Raw genomic sequence first — 22,755 nt, forward strand, 5'->3', positions numbered from 1 at the left:
TAGCAACTGAATCAACCCTCTGTCTGGCCAAATCGAACTCTGCCTTTGAATCTTCTGTGTAGACCCTGCACAACCCCACTGAGGAAACTTAGCCCTCCTGTAGCCGACTCTATGTAACTGGAAAAGTTCTTCTAGACTCACTGCCTTTGCATCCCCTCTTTGGCTCGAACTCAAAATCATGAGGGAATTTACCCTCATCTCCAAGCAATCCCGACTCAAACTGATAATTGAAAAGCAAGCCATCCAAATCCTTTGCGCAAACTCTGCATCACCTCTGCGCAACCTGTCTCACGCTTAGCCCGAAATTGATGCCAATCAATCTGTCCTGCCTACTGCTGACTGGGAAAGTGTCTCTCCTGTCTCCTGGAAAATCCTCCCAACCTCTGGAAATTGAAATGACCTCCTCTCCAGCAAAATCGAACTACTCACTAAAGTAACTGCACAGGCCTTGCGCTGCTTTCAGGGGAAATAATTCAACCTCCTCTCTTGCCTCTCCGGAACTGGAAAATCTTCCTCTGGATCATTGTGTTTGCCCCTCTCTAGCCTTGTGTCCTCTCTCTGGCTCGAACTCTGCTACTAGCCTGCTCAAACTGCCCAAGGAACTTGAACTGTTGGCTCTTGCTCACTGGTCTGTGTATGTCCCTCCATCTACCCATCGACCTCTTCTTATAATCTCTAGTTGGGACTCCAACGACCAAGATTAAAACTTAATCGATGGCTGAGATCATCTCCAAGTCAATCCGTGTGAGTTTCTAGAGAATTCTCACCGTTTTCAAATAATTGGTATTAATTAACCGTTTCTTCCAAATTAGAATTATGTAATTAACCATTTCTTCTAAGTTAGAATTAGGAAAAATTTAAATGACGATCAATTAATTTAATTGAGCTATCTCTAGGTGGAATTTTCAGAAATGATTTTTGGGTTTTGGAGAACTCCTATGTTTTAGCTACAACAAAGTCTCCACAAAGTCTCGAGACTAGAATACCATCCAATGCTACAAAAACTAACATAAGCTATGCTAAATTGTTCTCTCGTTGGTGATCAATAAAGCAAAAGACTTTGGAGGTCATTTGCATTTGGTTGTGGATTTATTCTTGGCATTTGGGAGGTAACTTGTGTTTTTCCAATGGTTTCTATATGCTTATGTCTATGATATTGTTATTTGCTTGCATCTAATTCTTAGTATCCTAGCCCATAGAGGCATTGATGTCTACGGGGGAGGAGCTCAATTATTTGCGGTGTCCTCTTAGCTACTGCTGACATCCTAGGCTTGGTTGTGACTTGTGTGCTCTTGGTTGAACAAGAATTCCAACCTTGCCATCATATGGGCAAGGTTTCAAAGGGCACTAATTGCTATGTTGCAAGTTTTGGGTTGAGCATGTGCAGGTTGTCTAATGAGCTTGGGAATTGGTGAAGTTGTTGTCTAAACTAGCCATCTCCAAGAGAGTTAAGGAGCCGCAAACTCAAGTTGACAAAGGCCATCTAAGGACTTCAAAATATCAACCGAAGAAGCTTTAAAAGGGGCCAAATTCCTTCTTCCTCCCATCTCGTCAAATTATTATTGTTTTCGTGACTCTATTTATGTGCATAGAAGCAATATTTGAGCACTTAGGCTCAATATCATACTGTTGTTCCAACAGTAGTCTATTTACCCAAAGGGAAGCCAAGTTTTCTGGTTTCCCCTCTCAAGCAAATTAGAGTAGGATCATTTCCCTAATTATTGATTAATTATATGTAACACATGTCAAGTTTTGGGGCTGCTTTTCAAGCTCTCATTTAGCTATTTACTAACTGTTTTTTCGATGTCTTCTTGGGCAGATTAATAGGACATTGAACATCATCTTTGAACAGTCGTTGGAGGTGCCCTTGTGGGCAGATTTTGGCTGTCCTATTGTCACAGATTTCGGCAAGAAGGACACATTCACGAAGCGCCTTGAAGGACTGCCAAAACTCCAACAATTGAAATCTTCCTCAAGCCTCTTCCTCCAATGGAAAATCTTTTGGGATTTCATTTTTGTAACACTTTTGTAAACACCTCCTGTTTCACTTATAAGGGAAGCCCTTTTTTAATCTTTTGGCCTTGACCTCATTTGTGAGAGGAACCAAGCCAAGCAGTCTAATTCTTTGTTCATTTCCATTGTAACTTTGAGTAAGAATTGGATCACTTGTAACCCCTTTTTTTTGGAAAGAGTATCATTCCCCCCTTTGAGGGATTCACTTGTAAATTCTTTACAAATCACTCCCTATCCCTCAGTTCATCTAGGGGGATCTTATTTAATAGAAGCCAAACTTTCTTTTTGGGAGCTTGGGGATTTTCCCCTTGGCATCCCTTTGTGCCAATTGGGGAAGGTGTTCCTTGTGTGATGCTTGAATGTTTATTTTATTGTATCATCTAAATCTATGGTAGAATAACTTAACAACATACTGCATCTAAATTTCTTACTTGCATTTAGCACATTCTATTTCATGCAATTTGCCTCAATGTGCTTTCTCTAGCTTGTGCAATATCTCCATCAAAAGGTTTCATTTGTTTAGTTAGTTTAACTTGCTAATGCCATTTTGCTCTCATCTCTTATGCAATTTTCTCTTTCTTGCAGCTTCTAGATTTATTTGCTCTTGTAATGCATGTGCGTATCTTGTAGTTTCATTGAACTAGTTAATTTCATTGAATAACTTTGCATTTACTCTACGAATACTTTCCCTTTTGCAAGCATCTCTCATTAACACTTTGGCAATTTGTGGCACTAACAAATATACCTCCAACATAAGTTGATTGAAGTAGATATTAGGGACCCTCCATCCCCTATTGCCTCCTTACTCTGAGATCTGGGCCTGAGCGAGGGTGAGGTCTGGGGAAGTGGTGTTATTTTGGAACCTTCTTTAGAACTTAGGACTAACTTAAAATTTACCAAGATAATTTCGTCACACTACAAAGTAGCATTGATATTTGAACTTGTGTTTCATGTGCTCTCATTTTGAAATGGTCATTTATCTCGAGTAAACCTTATTTACTTTCAAGTATCATATTGAGCTCTTAAGCATATTCCAAGTTATTAATTGCTAAAGTTATCATTCACCACTTTACTTTGGAAGCATCTATCTCTTGTGGCACTTTTATTTCAAGTTCTTCCTTTCAATCTTTCTTTTGCAAAAGTGTATCTTTACTTGAAATGTTTTAGCAAGTATTTACATCTAGGCACTGGTATTATCTCGTCATATTTATTTTGTGGATGTATGTGCTCATGGAACTTGTAGTTGTGATTCAATGCTATATATTTGGAGTGCACCTTGATCATCTCGTATTAACTCCTAGAAAAATGATTTGCTAGCTTTGAGCTAGCTGAACCTTAGATATCTTTTAGGTACTACCCCCCTTGTCTTCGACTAGGAGTGAACCTAGACAAAGGAGTTGAGAATTGAGTGACAACCTCAACTCAAATCTTGCCCCCAAGGCCACACCAAGTGGAGTTAAGGATTTTCTGCACGATAATCCCAGGTGTGAGTTAAAGCGGCAACAAGGGGTATATGGAGTTGTTTTTGTCTTTCAATTCCATTCTTCTTATAAAACTTTATTTTTTTAATGTGGTTCATGGACATTGAGTGGCTGCTACATGCACAGGAAAATCCAGGTAGATCAACTCGAAGGGATCCACCCGCCGACTAAACTAGCAAGCCTAACCCCAAGGGTGTTGAGGAGATTTGTCACCGTGAGCCCCCGATAGGCGAAGTACTTAGCAACAGGAACTCGACCAACTAAGCTATCCCTTGGGGCAGAACTTATAATTTTTTTTTTTAAATAGAACTCATCAACATTATCAGTCCTCAACACCTTAATCTTCCTACTAGTATGATTTTACTAGAGAGCTTTGAACTCCTTAAATTGTCTCAAGATGTAAGATTTAGTTATGAGAAGATATGCTCTTGTCCTTCAAGAATAATCGTCAATGAATGACACATAGTAGAAAGCCTTAGAGGAGGAACTTTAATAGGGCCAATTATATTAGAATGAATGAAGTCCAACAACCTAAAATTTTTGTGAGAACTAGAATTAAATTGAACATGTTTATGTTTTCCATATTTGGACTGCTTACAAAATTCAAATTCGAGAGCATAATCATTCAATCTATCAACAAGATTTTTGCTTTTCAGGGCCTGTAGGTCCTTCTCTCCTATATGACTCAATCATTGGTGCCATAGCATTGTCTTCTTTGCAGGTAACTTTTTTTGTAGCAAGAGCTTGTTTAGGTAACCAGGAAGCTTGACTCAATCATTGGTTCCATAGCATTGTCTTTGCAGGTAACTTTTTTTTTGTAGCAAGAGCTTGTTTAGGTAGGTAGGTAACAAGTTTTGATTGTGAAGGCATAGATTCTATAGATCTCTTGGTTGCAAAACTTGAAGACTCTTGCACTGAATTGTCCACAAATCAAGCTGGAATAAAGTGCACACACGACACCCTTAGCAAACACCATAGCTCCTTCGACCCTTTGCCAAAGAAAACAACTTGCACACTAGCATCATTAAGTTTGCTTACTGATAGTTGTTTTCATGCCTGTTGTCACCTGGCTTGTACAGGCACCGCGAAAACTCTTAGGACGGGGGCTATCACTCTAATCTCCGCCCACTTCATTCTAGCTGTCTCCCAACAACAGACTATGGGGGGTAGTCTTTATGAAATGAAGTGAAGGAAAACAAGTTGAGAATCAACTTACTTGGGAGACACGGATGAGTGACCTAGCCACTTGGTTGAATTTAAGCAAGATTTTTGATTAAATTAGATTTTTCTATTATGAGACCAGTGCCTTAATGGAGTCACAAATTCTTGCTTCTTATGAATTGAAACCAAATGATTGGATGGACACCCGTTGCTTGAATGATTAACTAACCTATATGATGTGAAAAGCCTAGGCCCTATGCGAGATGCAGTGATCTTGGTAAATTTTAGTTAAATGCCTAGTCTAAGTGTAACCTTCCTCTAACTATTTTGACACTGGGCTCCAAGGTAGGTTGTGGGAAGGAGGTTAACATGAAGTAGGCTAGGGCTTGATTAACGATACCTTCTGTTAGGCTTCTATCACCTAATGCCTCCGGCGCTGCAGACACTGTGGCTTCGATGACTGCAAGGTCATTGTGTTAACCACCGAAGAGTTGCTGAGGCCCCTCAAGGTAGATAAGAAGGGTTGACCTATATCTCTATCAACCTAGCTTATGCTAAGAGGTAAATTATTAATGAAAATCTAGATCTAGAATGCTTACGCAAGAGATTATGAGTGAGATTTATGTTGAGTTAAGATCTCCTTAAGTTGTTTGAGTACTTTAATTAGAAACCTTTTAATGGTACTTAACAATAGTGAATTGCAATCTTAAACAAGATAAAATGCTTATAGATGCAAGTGCAAATTTCAACAATATACCAAGATACCAAGATACCCAAGGTGTCAAATGCTAATAGTAGTCAATCAAGATGATGATCACATATTTATGACAATTTATATCAGCACTACTACTTCAGAAAATTCAGATTTACCAATGTATAACCGCAGTGCATAAACGACTCCAAATAATGAAAATTACATTACACATTGAAGCATAAAATTTCCAATTCAACCAACAGTGTAAATTAGCTTCTTTGGCACACTTTACGATAGAGTATTCAACAATATTTCAGATTTGATTTTAAGATTATAGCAGTAACTAAAGACAGATCAACAAGATAAAAACTGCCCAAACAAGATATCTAATATGCCCAAAAATAGCAAAATGCACCAGAACTTGAGAATTTCTAATTTAGGGCTCTAGGTGAGTTAGCCTTTGCAATTTTCAGATCTGATATGATTATTACAGCAGTGAATTAACCACAGATCAAGAAATTAACCTAGCCAAAAATAACTGCCGAATACTCCTGAAAAAAGAAACTTTTCACTAAAATTGAAAAAAATCATTTTTTTGACTTTTTAGAAATATGATTCAGAAAATTCAGAACTGATAAACTAATTACATCAATAAGTTAGTTACAGGTCAGCAAGCTAACAACACTGAATAGGTTGCCCCAAATGTCTAAAAATAATAAGTTTTTGCCGGGGAACTGAAAATTCAAAATTTTAGTCTTAATTAAGTATATGCTTCAGAAATACTTCAGACCTAAATTTCACAGTTATGAAGTGAATTCCAGCAAACTAAAATGTTAGATTTAGGTCAAAGTAGAGACGCCCAAGTGGCCAAAACTTGTGAAAACTTAGATTTTGCAATTTTAATCGATTTTGACCAATTAGAATATGATTTTAGGGCCTAGAAATTTATGATTTAACTGCTGTAATGAAATTGAAGCAAAATAAGGGTTTGGAGGTCAAACCCTAGGCCCAAGGCTTTGAAGATCCTACTGTTGAAAATCGTTGAAACTTTGGGATTACCTTGCCGCTTGCTAGATATGAATTTTGAGACCTTAATCCTGCAAAATCACCAAGTATTTAGCCTTAAATATTCAGATTAGGGTTTCAGGTCAATTTTGGGGTAAAAGAGGCCAAAATTTGGAGAACTAGGACAAGGGAAGCAAATTTGCGGGGATAAGTGGGCTAGGATGATAGATCGGGCCACAGGGAGGCTGGAAATGGCCAAGAAAGGCCAACACTTTGCCCAGAGAGGCCAACGTTTGGGAAATAGGGGTCTAGGGGCCAAACCCCAAGGCTTAAGGCCTAGGTTCTAAAGGCTCCACAAGGGAGCCGCAAGCCCTTAGAAGGTTGCAGATAAGGAAGAGGAGGAGAGAGAGCCAAGGGAGGAAAGACGAAAAAGAAGAGAGGCCTGCGCAGGCCTAGGAAGAAGGGCTAACGACCAGCCTAGGAGGGCCAAAAAGATGGCGCAGAGGGCAAGGAGGGTTGATGCAGGCCAAGGTAGAGAGACGCTAGGCCTGGAGGAGGTAGATCTAACTTTGGGAAAGCCAAACAATGAAAACTCTTGCTCTGCATTTTTTTTATGCTTCAGCTCTTTGATTTTCTGAAAATTCTGCCGTGGAAAACCTGTAAACAATTCCAAAAGGCTAGATCTTACCCTCAAAGGCCTAGATTTGCTCTTCTTCCACTTAACTCCTAGATTTGCTCTTCTTCCACTTAACTCCTTGATCTACCTGCAAAAATAAAAATAGAAACACTCAAACCCCAAATATGTACAAAATAAATCTAAAACCCCAACCCAAGTTAGAAAAGATAAATTACAATTTAAATTTACAAAATATACATGGGTTTTCAAATGGATTTTGAGAAAGTAATTTTTATAATATTTTTTACTTTAACAAATGGCTAATATGCTTCAGAAAAATTAATGATTTACTATAGCCCAAGCAAAGATTAAATCCACCATATAAAAACTAGAGATCTAAGCAACAATGATTCTTGCCCAAGTTTGTGAACTTGGAGGCCATGGACTGAAGTATTTGCAAACACTATGTATTCATCTCAAAAAAATAATCTGTTAGATCACATGGGGAATCAAACCAACTAAGATTAGCCCAAAACTATAAATAGTATGATTTTATCTCCATCGAATGAAAAAACAGATCTTACCAATATTCAACACAACATAGAGATGCCCGTAGTCAGCACGTACCACAAATCAATAAGCAAAAACACCTTGAATTGCACCCCAAAGTCTTTTATTATGATAGAAAAAACAGCTCCCAACAGAACAATAGTTTACACAATGCTTCAACAACAATTCTAGCCAGAGATCAAGATGACTAGAGACTCAAATGACTCTTTAATTTAGTAATTTATAGATAAATCCTCCAAATGGAAAAATAACGGCTAGTTTGTTTGATCCTTCTCAAAATAATCTTGGCGGTTGATAAATACTTAAAGATCTTTTAATTTTGGCTTTTGATTTCTTATTTATGAATAATTTTCGAATTTATCATTTAATTCCATTTTAATTAGCTCAAAATTAATTATTTTGAGTTAATTTCCTCAAAAAATTGGCTTTGACTTAACCACCAAGGACCAAGGGTCCAAATTTTCTTGAAAAAAAATATTCCCTTGGTGGAGGACCTTTAAAATTGATTATTTTAAGACCCACAAATTTTTCCACTTGGAAAATTTATTTTCCTAGACGATTCAATTATGACTCTAATTAATTAATTTTGTGGCTTAGGATTTAATTTAATTTTGTCAGAAAAATTACTTAATTTACAAAAGAGGGGATTAATTATATTTCCAACCCTCTAATACATATGATTTTTCTTTTACAAGATTCAAAGAGGGAATACACATTTGTCTTAGACCCTCAAGACACATTGACATAACCCATCTGTGACTCAATATCATTTAGTAAACCAAGTGATTTTTAATAAAATAATTTTGCCAATTAGCTTAAATTATTCTCAAACCACTTTTACATTAGACTCGACTAAAACGCTAGGACTTACATATAATTCGATAATAAATTTTACCCTAGCTTTGGGGGTTTAAGTTGGAGGGAAAAAACTCTTTTGATTAGCCATGTCGAAAAACACAGGTAATCAGTGAGGTTAAAAAACCTGCTAAGATGGAATTCGTCATCAAATTATAGGCTTACCTAGGTTGTTACATAGACTCATGGTTTTACTAAGATCATTTACAATATATAGCTTGCAAAATGGGATGACCATGACATAAGGACTATTGTTATGTGATTTGATCTTTGTTGAAAAAATTGATACTTCCGCTTCCTTGGAACTTTGGGAATTTGAGTGCAACGATGCCAATGTGTAGAACTCCTAAGATCCCCTTCACTCTACCGTCAAGCAATTCGATCAAGACTCTACCATGACTAACTATATTGAGAAGAGAGTCATCACTGAGGTATACCATCCCACCATCATATTTCTCATACATTGAAAAGTAGTCGTGATGGGAAGTCATATAGAAGGAAGATCCATAGTTTACCAACCACACACTCTGGCCTATATGAGTTGCTAAAGCTACAACACAGGCATCTCCACCATCCTCTTAAGGAGTTTTTTCAGACTCATCATCAGAATCATTCTTTTTCTTCTTATTCTTATTTTCTCTTTCATTTAGTCTCTTCTAAAATTCTTGACTTGATTGCAATTCCAATGTTTTCCCTGGACTTTCTTGGAGATTGAGGCCTCCCATGGGTTTTTGATTGTTGGACATTGGATAAATCATCACTCTCCTTGTGTTTTGCAACATTGACTAACCGCCTCTCGTGGATCCTTATCTCTGGCAATGTGATCGTTGATTAACCCCTGTGGGTTTTGGTCTAATGATAATCATGATTCCCGACAAGTGGTATCAGAGCATGGGTCACGAGTTTGATACACACCTGGCTCGCGTTGGTGGGGGGGGGGAGATTGTTGGACATTGGATAAACCATCTCTCCCTAAGTGTTTCGCGACATGGACTAACCACCTCTCGTGGATCCTTATCTCTGGCAATGTGATCGTTGATTAACACCTGTGGGTTTTGGTCTAACGACAATTGTGATTCCCGTTAAAGGGTTCCTGACTTTGTCGAGGGTTTTTGAAGGGCTCTTCTAGGGTACCGAGATAAAGATATAGACTAGAGACCGAGATTCCTTAGAGGAAGCTAGTGAGATCATAGAGACCGAGATTCTCTAAGAGAAGTCGAGAAGAAGCAGTGTGAAGGAGAGAGACCGAGTTTCTCTAGAAGGAGCCGAGGAGAGCTATTCAAGATCAGGAAGAAAGTCGAGAAAGGGAGGAGGCAGAGCATCAAGGTTCGTGACAAGGTTCTTGGGAGGATACTAGAGTCAAGGGTCTTTTTCATGGTCCTGGTACTCATCAATTAAAGATCTAGAAGAAGAATTTTAATTGGTTTTTTCTTTCAAAAGGTGAGAGGTTTTGGCCCTCGCTGACAAGCCTACATACTATGTCACTTGTTTTTTATTGTGCATATTGGTAATTGTCTTGATGAAAAGAACACAATAATAACATAACAAAGAAAAGACTATAAGATAAGAAGTAAAAGTATATCACAAGAAATTTTCAAGTAGCGAAATCTTTTAACTATTCATGCCCTAGATTTCTCAACATGGGTATCAGAGCTTAGGTGTTGAAGTCAAGAAGGGGCACTCAATCAAGAAGACATCAAGCCTTGAAGAAGGATCATAGCAAATCAAAGGGCTACCAAGGGCAAGATCTTCAAAACCATAGATCGAAGAAATCTATACTATCAAAGAGTCTTGAAACCATCTTCAAGAAGGAAGACTAGAACATTCAAGAAGGATAATGAATCAAGCTCTCTCTCATCAATCTCTCAAGAAGCAAATCCTCTGTAAACATCAAGATTAAGGAGGAAGCAAGTAACAATCACTCAAGTAAGTCTATGACTATATTTGATAATACCAAAATGTCCTTTTTCAAGGAAAGCAATAAATTAGTTGGGACTACAAATTTCCTTGCATGGAAGCAAAGGACAAACCTAAATCTTATTGAGAATGAGGTCATGGATCAGATTAAGGGGTCGATAACCAACCTCCAAAGGAAGATACTCAAGCTCATGCTAGATTCATGAAGGGAGAAATGAGAGCCCAGAGAATTCTTATAGAATCTATAAAAGACTCTCTAATCCCATATGTATCAAAGTTGGAGACTACAAAAGAAATATATGACAAACTGTTAGAGTTGTTTTCTGTATGTACTGAGACTGCAGGAGAAGTAATCTCATTAAGGAAAGAACTTTAGAAACTGAAGATATCCAAGGAAGATGAAATAGCCTCATACTTTATGAGGATATCAAAAATTTGAGATCAACTACAAGAGCTGGGAGAAGTCATGTTTGATAGAGAGATGATCACAATGTACTGAATGCACTACCAAAAGAATGGGGTAACTTCACTTTAAGTTTATATGGGAAGAAAGAGACTACTCCATTTCAAGATCTATGGTCACTCTGTAAGATCGAAGAAACCAGACTGAAGGCAAAAGTTGATGTAGGACCAAATGAGCAGAATCAAGCATATGCTGCCATGACAAGAAGAAAAGGAAAATTTGGAAAGTTTGGTCCTCCAAAGAAAAAGAAGAACATGGCCAAGGTAAGATGCTATGGTTGTCAGGAACTTGGGCACTATAGAAGAGATTGTCCTAAATGTAATAAGGACAAGAGGGATAGGGAAGAAGCCCACATTACTGAAGAAGTGAAAGAGCCTGAGACAAAGAAGCTTAAGAAGGAAGAAGTAAAAGATCTCTACTAATACCGAGATGATCTTCTTCACTAGAAGATACTTTTCACTTGTAATTTATATATAGGAAGCAATGTAAATAAGATAGGATGCATCCAACTAGAAAATAACATCGTGATAGAAGCATTAGAAGTAAGAGCTCTTGACACTGGAAGCAGAAAGGATGTCTGGAATAAATTCTATTAATTACAAAGAATGGGAGCTCTTGGAAACCTCATTAAAACTTCAAGTGATACTTATAGAAAGAAGTAGAGGTCATCATCGACTAGGATCATCATACAATAGTCAATAAGGAAACATCTCTCGCGTGAGGATATGAAGGATCCTCAAGTTTCTCTGATGGAATCCTCATCAAAGGATTCACCGATCTAAAAGGAAAGCAAGAGTTGCATCAGGAATTCCAACTCGTGGGATTCAAGTGATGATGGTATGATGACATAATAGAAAAGCAGGTCTAAAGGATAACGTTGTTTCGTTCAAATGAAGCTGCTACAAGAAGTCTAGATGACCAAAAGGAAAGATGAGTTATGTATGATTACGTAGGATATTATGAAAGTCACATCATATGGTCGCAGATAATATGGATCACTATTTCCATCTTGGAAAACATGATCAAAGGAAAAAGGGATCTACTCCTCCGAAAGAATGCAGAAAGGCATAAGTCACACTAGATGAAATCAAATATGTTCTCATATGAATCATGAAGAAACTAATTACAATTAAGGAAATCTGATTGGAAGTTCCTGCGAATGAAGTATCAAAAGAAAGGAAGAGATTGTAAAATATGCAACAGAGATAGAAGGAATTCAACATTCAACCAAGAAGAGTTGACTAGAATATCTCCCAGAAAGATCTGAAGACTCTGATAGGAGTCAGAAAAAGATGGAGACCCTTGACAATGAATATTTTAGGAGATGTGTTAATCTGCATGCAAGATGTTGATACCTACAGGCAGATATCATGATGAAAGACCATCACAAAGGTAATTTTAATTTAAGTGTTCATTTCTTATTTTTGAACTAATATTTGGATGGGCTTATGTAGGACTACTAAAGAGAAGATCTATGGACAACTTATAAGACGACCATATAAAAGGATGTAAGATCCTTCTGGAAAATTTGGCATTAAGAAAGCAACATGACATGAAGCAAAACCAAATGGAAAATTGATGGATCACTTTCTGACGAAATAAGGACATGACTAAACTCATGGATGAAAGTGATGGATGGTCTTGTGCCCTATGAAGAAGTCCCCAAAGATGAAGACTCCATGACAAAAAGAATTTATGACATTAAAGAAGAGAGGAGTTCTTCAAGCAGCTGGTTGTCCTATCATCTCCACCTGAGAAGTTGCTGCAGTTCCCTAGTTAAAAGGGAGCCTGGAAAGAAGTTTCTTACTTGGAAGAAACTTGAAATTCCTAAGCCAAGAGGGAACTTAGGTACATTCCTTTATTGGAATATGTCGTCCCTATTTGAGAGGGGGAGATAGACACGTCATTTGGTTTTCACCTGGGAAGACAGAATGGAGGATTGGGTAATCATTTGGCATTCAATACTCTTTGAGGATGAGATAGGGCATCCAATAGAATAGTAGTTGTGGAGAATCAATATTCTTTGAGGGCTGGGGAGTCCAGGATAAGAATAGTCCTCATGGAACACACCCTGAGTACCCAGGTAGGCGATGTTCCGAGAGAGGCAATGATGAGAGATGGAGCTGCTAGTCAAGGCCTTGCTATGTAACAATGCTGGTTGATATGATGCTATACAAATGAGTTACCAGTCCGAATTCTTCTTATGAGAAATTCTTCAAATTGAGAAAGTCCAAGTACCATTATGAGTACTTCCCTAGTTAAGAGGGAGCGTTGAAAAGTGTAACTAGGTTCGGTCTTCATAATGACATGTAATTATGATTTTATGTAATGTGATGTAAAGAAGAAAAATAAATTTATTGTATTGCTTGCTTCATGGGTTTCATGAGCAAGAGATTTTATTTTTAAGTCAAGACTCCTATTGAGAGTCTTTAGGAATTATTTGTCATCTAGTCATAAAATGAAAGAGTCATTGTCATGTAATGAAGTCATGTTACACTTTGTATAGAGTCAAACTTGTCTATGTAAAGTATATGTAAAGTATCCTCCAAGACCTTGTTACTTATCCTCTTCAAGTCGACCTACAACAATGGAAAAACTTGCTAGAAGAAGTCGGCCTAACCTCTAGTGATCATGTCAGCCTAAAGGACATGCGTTGAGGTGTATAAATAGCCACTCTCGGCCTCACTTAGAGGCAAGAAACTTGACATACATTCGGTGAAGAGAAGTGCGAAGAAGGGAGAAGGAGGATTCTTCTGGGCATAGTGAAGAAGGTTTTTTCTGGGTCAGTGAAGAAGGTTTTTTTGGGTCAGAAAAGGAGTATTTCTTCTGGGCAAAGCAAAAGAGTTTCTTTTGGGCATAACGAAGGAAGGTTTCTTCTGGGGATGGCAAAGGGAGGGGTCAACGAAGGAAAGGCTCTTCTGGGTACTGAGATAAAGATCTAGACTAGAGACCGAGATTCTCTAGAGGAAGCTAGTGAGATCATAGAGACCGAGATTCTCTAGAAGAAGTTGAGAAGAAGTAGTGTGAAGGATAGAGACTGAGTTTCTCTAGAAGGAGTTGAGGAGAGCAGTTCAAGATCAAGAAGAAAGTCGAGAGAGGGAAGAGGTAGAGCATCAAAGTTGGTGACAAGGTTCTTGGGAGGATACTAGAGTCAAGGGTCTTTTTCATGGTCTTGGTACTCATCAATTGAAGATCTAGAAGAAGAATTTTTATCGGGTTTTTCTCTCAAAAGGTGATAGGTTTTGGCCTTCACTGACAAGCCTACATACTATGTCACTTGTCTTTTATTGTGCATATTGGTAATTGTCTCGATGAAAAGAACACAATAATAACATAACAAAGAAAACACTATAAGCTAAGAAGTAAAACTATATCACAAGCAATTATCAAGCAGAGAAATCTTTTAACTATTCATGCCCTAGATTTTTTAACACGAAATTTCCAAGAAAGACAACGAAATTATTTTTAATGTGATTCAAGGCTTGGTTGGGTTTCTTCAGACCTGTATTTATGTTTTAGGTCTTGGACTTGTCAACCATTGTATGTTTTTAAGATCAAGTTTGAGTACAGTCCATTAAGGTTCAGGTCTCTCGGACCTGTTTTGTTATGGTTGTGTTAGTTATTAAGGCTTTGCTTGACTGAGTCTTTTATGTCTAGACCAGTGTTAGTTTAAAGCCTGTTTTGAGTTGTGCTAGAGATACTTATTAAGTCTTAATCCAAAGTCTGGTTAGGACTTGTTTGGTGTATTAATTTCAGGCTAGTTTTGATTTGAAATAGCAGCAAAGTTAGGAGTTCTCTGCTAAACCTTTTGTACCTGTGGTACATGACATCTCTTTTGTTGTCTTGAGTTTGTTTGGGTGCAGGTCCAGTGTATTGTACTCTTGTTTAGGTCTCTTTAAGGCTTTGTAAGGGGAAAATATGTCTTGTGTTCGAAAAAGCATAAGCTTGTTTACCGACAATTATCAATATATGACAATGTTTCTCACTATAAGACAATGGTTGTAAGTGGTTCATCATTTGAGTATCAGTATCATGCACTAAGCCAATGATTGATTTATCACCTTGTTGACAAACCTTATATTGCAATCCTGAACTGAAGTACAGTGACACCATGATGTGACTTTAGTATGACATGACAGTGTGATATGACAACATAGTGACCTAAACTAAAACACTGACTATAGATACTCAAGTAGAGAAATACTTGAACATTTGTTTTCCTAAGACCTAAAGACTATAAACTCAACGGTGATTTGATGATGCCTCTGTAGCAGCCTTGTTGTAGTAAAAAGAAAAATGTAATAGTGACTAAACAACTGGACTTGTGATTTGTGACAATTGACTATTAGATATAATACCTTGACATAACTTATGTGACCTTGCTTTGAAAACCTGGAAGCATCCTTTGTATACTTTTTTTAGGTGACTATTGTGGTGATGTTGCTGTGATGAACATTGATGACAAGACTCTTGTTATGAGCCTCTATTGTATGACATTCATCTTTGAAAATCACCTATGGGACTCTCCTATTGTTACAGCAAAACAGTGACATGACCTTAACTTGAAACAGTGACATAATCATAAAACAGTGACCTTATAATGATTGTATATTGACTTGATAATAACAATGTTCATGTGATGATAGTTGCAGTCCTTAGTGTAATAATTGACACAGAGATACCTGAGTAGTGACCTAACATACATTCTTGACAGTGAATTAAATAGACATGACATTGAATTGACATGATATGACAATGTTGTATTTGAGTTGATTTTTGAAATAACCATATTACAGTCCTATGATGACATTCATACTTGATGCGACATCTCACTTTGAATTGACAATGTCATAAGCACTCCATGATGCTTTGACCTTGAGAAGTGGACTTGACTTGATTAGGAGCAGACTTGTTTGACACCAATAGTAATTGTACACTTAAGTGACCTTACAAATGCTTTGCAATATCTTGACTATACCATGTTATGTAACTATTGATAAGACATCCGACTAAGTTGACTTATTTCACTTGACCATTTGACTTGATTTATGGGAGTTGGTCTTGACCTAGGGTTTCTAGTATAACCTTGGATTTCTAGTATGACCTAGGGTTTCACCTATATGACCTAGGGTTTCTAGGGATTTGTGTATGATGACATATTTGTAATCTTGCAGGGTAGTAAGCAGTGAAGGGAACATCCTCCAGTTATACAACCTATTGGAGAAGGATGGATAGCAGGGCTTGACCAGTCAAACAACGTGCTTACATATATGCTGGTAGCTCTCTGGGGACAGAGTTTGAGAGCACTAATTGCAGGTCATTGGGATGACCTGAGGCATCTTTGTTTGTGGCATTATTTGATAGAAATACCAGATGGTTGTAGCATCGAGTACAACCTGATATGATGATGACAGTGGTTGTGCATTGTTGACTGTTCATTCATGAGCAGTGATAGCCAACAATTGTGTAGTGATTTGTAGTGACAATGATATATAGTGTACAATGACAATGATGTGTAGTTGAACAGTGATAGCTTGATGTGTAGCATTGTGCAGTAATCAGTTTGTAGGAACAATGATCAGTCGCTACCAGGATCGGACATTTAGTCTACTTCATTCTTACAACTATTCTACATTGATTCAGAGTACAAGGGATCCAATGTGAAAATTGTGAAACGTGATCTACTGACTCTTCTGGGTGATTGGAGTCACTTTCAGGTTGTGGTCTGAGAACACTTCAGGGTGGTGCTAGGGAAAGTTGTGGCTTGCACAGGGCGTTGTGGCGTCCATTCAGTTGTGGCTGATAAACTAACAGGGTAGCGAAGCATCCTTTCCGACAGCAACTGGTAAACAGAGTGTTGGGGCACTCATCAAGTTGTGGCCTGATCTACAGGGCGTTGGGGTGTCCTTCTGGTTGGAACAAGATATTAGGGTCTAGTAGCGTCCTACAAGTTGTAGCCTATGAATTAGGGGGTTGATGCATCCCTCAGTTTTAGTTGAAATCTTGATGTAATCAATTTTCTTTTATCAGGGAGAAGACAATTACTAAAGAAGTGTTCGGTGGTTTTTGACCCGGAGGGGGTTTTCCACCTAAAAATTTTAGTGTCCTCTGTTTTATCTTTTTTCATTGTTGTATGGTGTTGTCTACTGTTGATTATTGTTTATGATCATGTGAAGAAGAACAATAATAATACCTGAAGATTAACTAATGCTATGAAAAAGATTAAAAAGTGCTAATTGCTAAGAAATATTGATTCACCCCCCCAGTGTTTCCAACATTGATTTGCCCTGTTCCCTCTTCTTTCCTTTCTTCTTTGATTTTCCATGACCAACCAAGGCTTCATTGGTGGATTTTAAAGCTTTTTACCTCACCTTCTTTGAAAGTAAAGTAGCCATGACCTTGTTACACACAACTGTATTTACCATGCTTCTAATGGTCATTACCGGGTTGTCCCATGAATTTGCAAAGAACACAAAAGTGTCATAGAATGATTCTTCTCATCGATCTTTGCTCCAATTGAGATCAACTGGGTCACAATAGTATTAAATGCATTTAGATGCTCAACTATAGAGTCACCATGACCCATTCTCAAGTTTAACAACTTTTTTGGCAGAAAAATTTAATTAAATAGGGATTTGAATTGGTACAAATAAGGAGTTGAACAAAAGTTGATAAATCTTCTCCTCTATCTCTCAACACTACCCACTCTTCATCTTTCATACTAGCAGGTTTGATTTCAGATATTGCAGTCCATAGATCTCGATCCATGGGAAAATCCTCCATCTTCAGCTTCCACAACTCAAAGTTAGTGTAATTAAACTTCTCCATTACTAATCTAGATGTGTCTGCCATTTCTCACTCAAATCAAGATTAGATCAAATAATCTTGTCCCTAACACCTTGGATCTGAGGTGATCAAGATCTGATATCAAATGATGGAAACATAGGTACGGACAATGCTTCCTACACTAATCAATAACAGAAGAATGTGCAGAAAAACTAAATAAGCAGCTGCAGTAATAAGCAACATAGAAACATACAACCTTTAACTGACATGATTTCCAGGGGAAATCTTCCGAGAGAAAAACCCTAGCCTTTGAAGCATGCTCGATGTATTACTCAACAACTAACAAATGGTTACAGTACATTATCGAGTCTCCATGCTATCAATAGGATAGGCATAATAGTGAGTTAAAAACTGTCTCTCTAACTCCAATCCAAACCATAAACCATAATACAGGCATAATAAGACCATAAACCATAATACAGGCATAATAAAACCATAAACCATTTGTCCTTTTCGAAAGTCACATGCTGGAAACCACAAGAAATTAATTGGCCAACTGCTGCAGCTCAACATTCATTGCCTGCTATTTCTCAGGATTTATTGAGATAATTGTTCTGTTGCACAACTACAAGGTGTATGACACCAGTGTACCATAGAGTTGCCCTACAAGACTGAACACAGGCAAGAGAACCTGCAATGTTCTAGGTACCGAACTGTGACACATGATGGGTTGCAGCATTAGAGTTAAACAACATACGAACATATTTGGAATTTGAATCTAAGCCCAAGTAAGAATGCAAGGCAATCTCCCTAGCTTTGTAGTTAAGACTGTAGAGGCACCAATAGGTAAATGCTTCTTCATTTGGCATACAACGCAAAAAAAGTCAGAACCAGTCCCGTGGTTTCAATGTGCATGCTTTTCTCAAATTATTCCTTCTTGTCTCTAAGAAAAAACTGAAATCATCAGAATCTTCATCTGGCATGGAACCAACATTTACAGAAGGCCGTGAGGGAATTTCGGCAGGAGACTTCTCACCCCACAGTTCTATACTAGGATACGTTTGCTGTGCTGAATCAAAGTGTTATTCCGTGCCCATCACCTCCCCTGCACTCACAATCCCTAGAGAGGGGTCACTAGTATGTGAGGCAACAATGAAATCTGCTTACAAGGAGAATGTTTCTTCAATACATAAAGGCTCCACTAGCCCCTCCTGGCCTGTATCCAAAACCTCTGTGTTGCATCTTAAACGCACAACTAACTCCTCCATGGCTCCAACATTCCCCATCGAGGGAAGAGGGGGCCTATACCATGAACTTGACGTTCAGAGATATGATCATTGCTCTCATGGAAACATGACTTTTAGAACATTGGAGGGCAAATTCTCACTGGATTTACTTCATCTCTGGTAGACATTGTCCCTACCCTGACCTTGGTCCTTAGAAAAAACTTTCTCCTCAAAACCGGTGAATCCTGGCTGCCATGTTGTATACCTACTTTACCTAGCAGATTAAAAAAATGCTCACCAGCAGTATGGCCTATTTCTTCTGCTGCTGAATTCATATATGCCTGAACCCATGTGTCCATGCCTGTTGCTGTACCCATGCAGGTTGTACCTGCTGCTGTATCCACACCCTTCCCTCCCTGTTTGTTCTGTGTCTGCACCAATGCACGCTGTACACTGTACCCGCTTGCACATCTGGATGTTTGTGATCTCCATCGCTGGTTTTCATCATCACTCTCACCTCCCACTCCTCTTTGCTCGAATCCAGTTCCACAAACTCTTAAAGAACGACTATCTTGCCACATCATATGACATGATGCAAGTTTATTGTTGTTAAGTTGGTTTTAATTTCTACACAGCATTAGCAATTTTCCTACTCCATTTTCTGTGCCAATGCTATCTTGTCATATGTGATTAATTCTATCCTTGACATTTAGCTTTGGTATCAATTTCAGCTATAGGAAGATTTTGATTACAATTCTGGGAATACTATCTGTATGCATATGCTTTTAGAGGGGAGTCCTGCAGAAATGACCAAGTTACCTTTAGACACTGTACATCCAAATTTTTATTTTGCTAATCCTGTTTCTCATAGTACATATCTACCTGTATTTCTGATATCTTGTTGGTAAGCAAATTGTTAGGTATGTGAGATGGTATATTGTTTTAAAGAAATACCTAGGTTTGTTGTGAAATGGATTTGCTTTCCAATGATGGGGAAAATTTTGCTTTCCAATGATTGGGGAAAATATTTGCATTAAGTATCTTCATTGGATGCCCATCAGGAATTGTGTTGTTTCCAGAGGCTACTCTGCCATTGAGAGTGATACAACCCAGGTTCAAAGCTGCTGTACAGAGGGCTATGCGGCAGGAAGAGGCTCCTTACACTATAGGCGTGGTATTGTCTTTATCTGGCTTCTCATATGCACTTGATATTTTCTCATTTTCTTTCCTTGCTGACCCTGAGTTCTAGCAATTTTGATTTTATCTTATCTGAATCCCTGGATGATTTTGTTATCCATTAGTCAGGGTAATTAAATAAATTAAGTATGAACTTTCAAATCTTACTGTAGATTCATGTTCGAGCTCTAAATGAGGGTCTTCGGTTTGCTTTAGTTGGGACAACTGCTGAGGTACTTCTGATTTTCAACTGTACCATTTGATTGACTCTTTTTGAATTTGTGCTTTTAGGAAGCCTCGACATATAAGTTTTAATTGCAGCCTTGAATGTTCAGATAAACATCTATGTTAGATATTTGGTCATTTTAAATAGATGTAACTTTGATTTTGGTGGAAGCTGGGATTGCCTTTAACAACAATGCTGTGATATATTTCATGCATTTGAACTTTGGAACTTGGGAGCGATCCAAGATATCACTAAGAAAAGATTGCAAAAGTAACATGTGAAGCTTGAGGGATCAGGGATCATGGGAATAAAACCATTCCCAAGAATGTAGTATATATATATTTTTTAGTAACAAACTAAATAACCAAGTTCAAGTTTTTATTCAAGTTTGGAAAACCAAAAATTGGATAAAAAACTGCTAAATTTGTTTAAAAAAACTTCATTCTGAGATTTGACCAGTAGATAACAATAATTAGCAATTAAATATTTAAATAAATTACAATATATATATATATATATATATATATATATATATATATGTTTATTTACCCACTTCATATAGATCTTTGATTACTCTATAATTAAAATATTAGCTCCCATTTATCAATTTCTCAGTATGATCCTTCTACAAAGTGTTAAATGTGTCAAATGCAACATGCATAACTGATTTCTAGGCTGGAGTATTAGTGGGATCATGTGGACAACAAACCCACATTTTTTCTTGAATAGCAAGTGCATTGGATTCTTCAAGGACTGTAAAATGCTAATAGTTGAAGCCCCTTTCCTACATTGTCATTTCTTAATGGGCCATGGATAAGATTAAGGTTAGGTTAGATGGGTAATGATCAAGTTTGACACCTCAAATACTTTTGAATACAATGAACCAGGTGCATGTCTCCAAGACCACTTAAAGTGAAACCAAAATTGAAATGTGTATAGAACGAATATTTTGATCCATTGACATCTTTATCCACTTTGAAATAAAATGGCGGGAAATACTTTCCCTTAAGATATGTATCTTTTTCATCAATGTTCTTAAACACATAGGATGATCTGCTCCATGGAAGATACAAATTTGGGAGTGTCTTTTCCTGCAAGTCTGAATAGCATTCTTCATGCTGCTTTATCATTGTTGTCAATGTTGTCAGATTTGGACTCTTTTTGCCTGTGACTCAGGAACATTTTGCAACTCTTTTCAGACTAGGTAAGGAGAAAAAAATACTCAAAATAAAATTTTGTGCACAAAAAAATTACTAATTACATTTTCAATTCATATAAGTTATAAAATATTAAAACCACAGTCTATCTAGAAATTCATATGATCATCTTATAGAATATCATGATACAACATTTGACACTCAATATTTGTATGCAAAATCAAAATAGTGAACATAAATTTGATTCTATCATCAAATTCACAATTACTCAATTTAACTGCTGAAATTATAGTCTCAAACATAATTAGTTAGTCAAAATTGACAATGTCTCCAAATTCAGTCTTGAGTCTTATGGATGACTCAAAGATGCCTAGAATAAGCTCTTGAGGAGCTAGTGCCAACATCACTACATTGAAACAACTATGGTGTACAATCTATCTGGTGTTTCACTATTTCCATTTGAGAGAATGAAACATTAAAGAGATCTCGAGTCTCTTCATTCAAGCCACCCCAAATAATTAGCAGGAGAATCATCCTCCAAGACCCAATCAGGGACTGGATCAATCCTATCTAACAAAATTGAATCTAGATCCTTTGCCCACAATTGTTTTGTGAGCATCTAGAGGTTGTAGTAGATGAAGACCAACTTCACTAGCTGCTCATGCTCCAAGCATTTTAGACCTTGTGATCTTTTTGAATTTTAGATCCCTCATTATAGAATATGCTTGGATTGAGATATGCTCCCATTGCATGCAACAATGATTTTAGGTACTTGTCACACTTGGAGTCAATAATTTTCCATATAGGGAGATATTGAGATGAATCCCCCTCATAGAAAGTTTTGATGGCCTCTTTGGCCTTGTCCATGCCTTCGTAGATGTATCCCATTCCGCATTTGTCTCTGTACATGACCTTGAACACTTTCAAAAGGGGCTCAATTATGCTTAAAATTTTGGTGGCTTTCTCCCATAAATTGTCTTTTATGAGAGACATTTTCGTAGCAATTGCATTCAATTTTGTGTTGTCTTTCCAAAATAGCCATTGCTGGCTACAAAACATCCATGTCAATGCTTGATACTTATGAAGGCTTTGGAGGGAGAAAGTTTGTGCCAAAGCATGTGATAGTGGTCTGATTAAGATCACCCTTTGTGAACTTTTGTGATATTCCTGCTTGGTACTTCACTAAGGGAATATTGAAATTTTGCTCAATTATGGCATTTCGCATTATTTCACTTAGGGAAAGTGGGCCTAGGGGACCCATATATGATTTTTAGCCTAAGAGGCACTCCAACTATAGTGCTCTGCGAAAGATTGCGTCTTTGGTGGAATGTAGGGGCCACCACGAAGGCATTTTCGGTCCACATGGAGAGTATGCTCACATTGGCTCGAAGGTGGGAGAAAGTTGATGT

The 22,755-nt window shown here is 37.6% G+C and overlaps 1 protein-coding gene across 2 annotated transcripts in view; it reads left to right on the forward strand.

Moving 5' to 3' along the window:
- The window catches only part of LOC149261472 (ATP-dependent protease La (LON) domain protein), a 300,119-nt gene that overhangs the window by 51,260 nt on the left and 226,104 nt on the right, over nucleotides 1-22,755 (forward strand). Inside the window, exons 4-5 of one of the 2 annotated variants that reach the window (XM_089422313.1) lie at nucleotides 19,849-19,961; nucleotides 20,137-20,196. In XM_089422313.1, coding sequence (XP_089278439.1) covers nucleotides 19,849-19,961; nucleotides 20,137-20,196 — 173 coding nt within the window. The remainder of the gene's footprint in view (nucleotides 1-19,848; nucleotides 19,962-20,136; nucleotides 20,197-22,755) is intronic. The other variant, XM_089422315.1, reaches the window with a different exon arrangement.

Source organism: Pinus tabuliformis, chromosome 6 (genome assembly GCF_031772625.1).
Source record: "Pinus tabuliformis cultivar Carrire ecotype Pingquan chromosome 6, CPIR1, whole genome shotgun sequence".
NCBI classification, from domain to species: Eukaryota; Viridiplantae; Streptophyta; class Pinopsida; order Pinales; family Pinaceae; genus Pinus; species Pinus tabuliformis.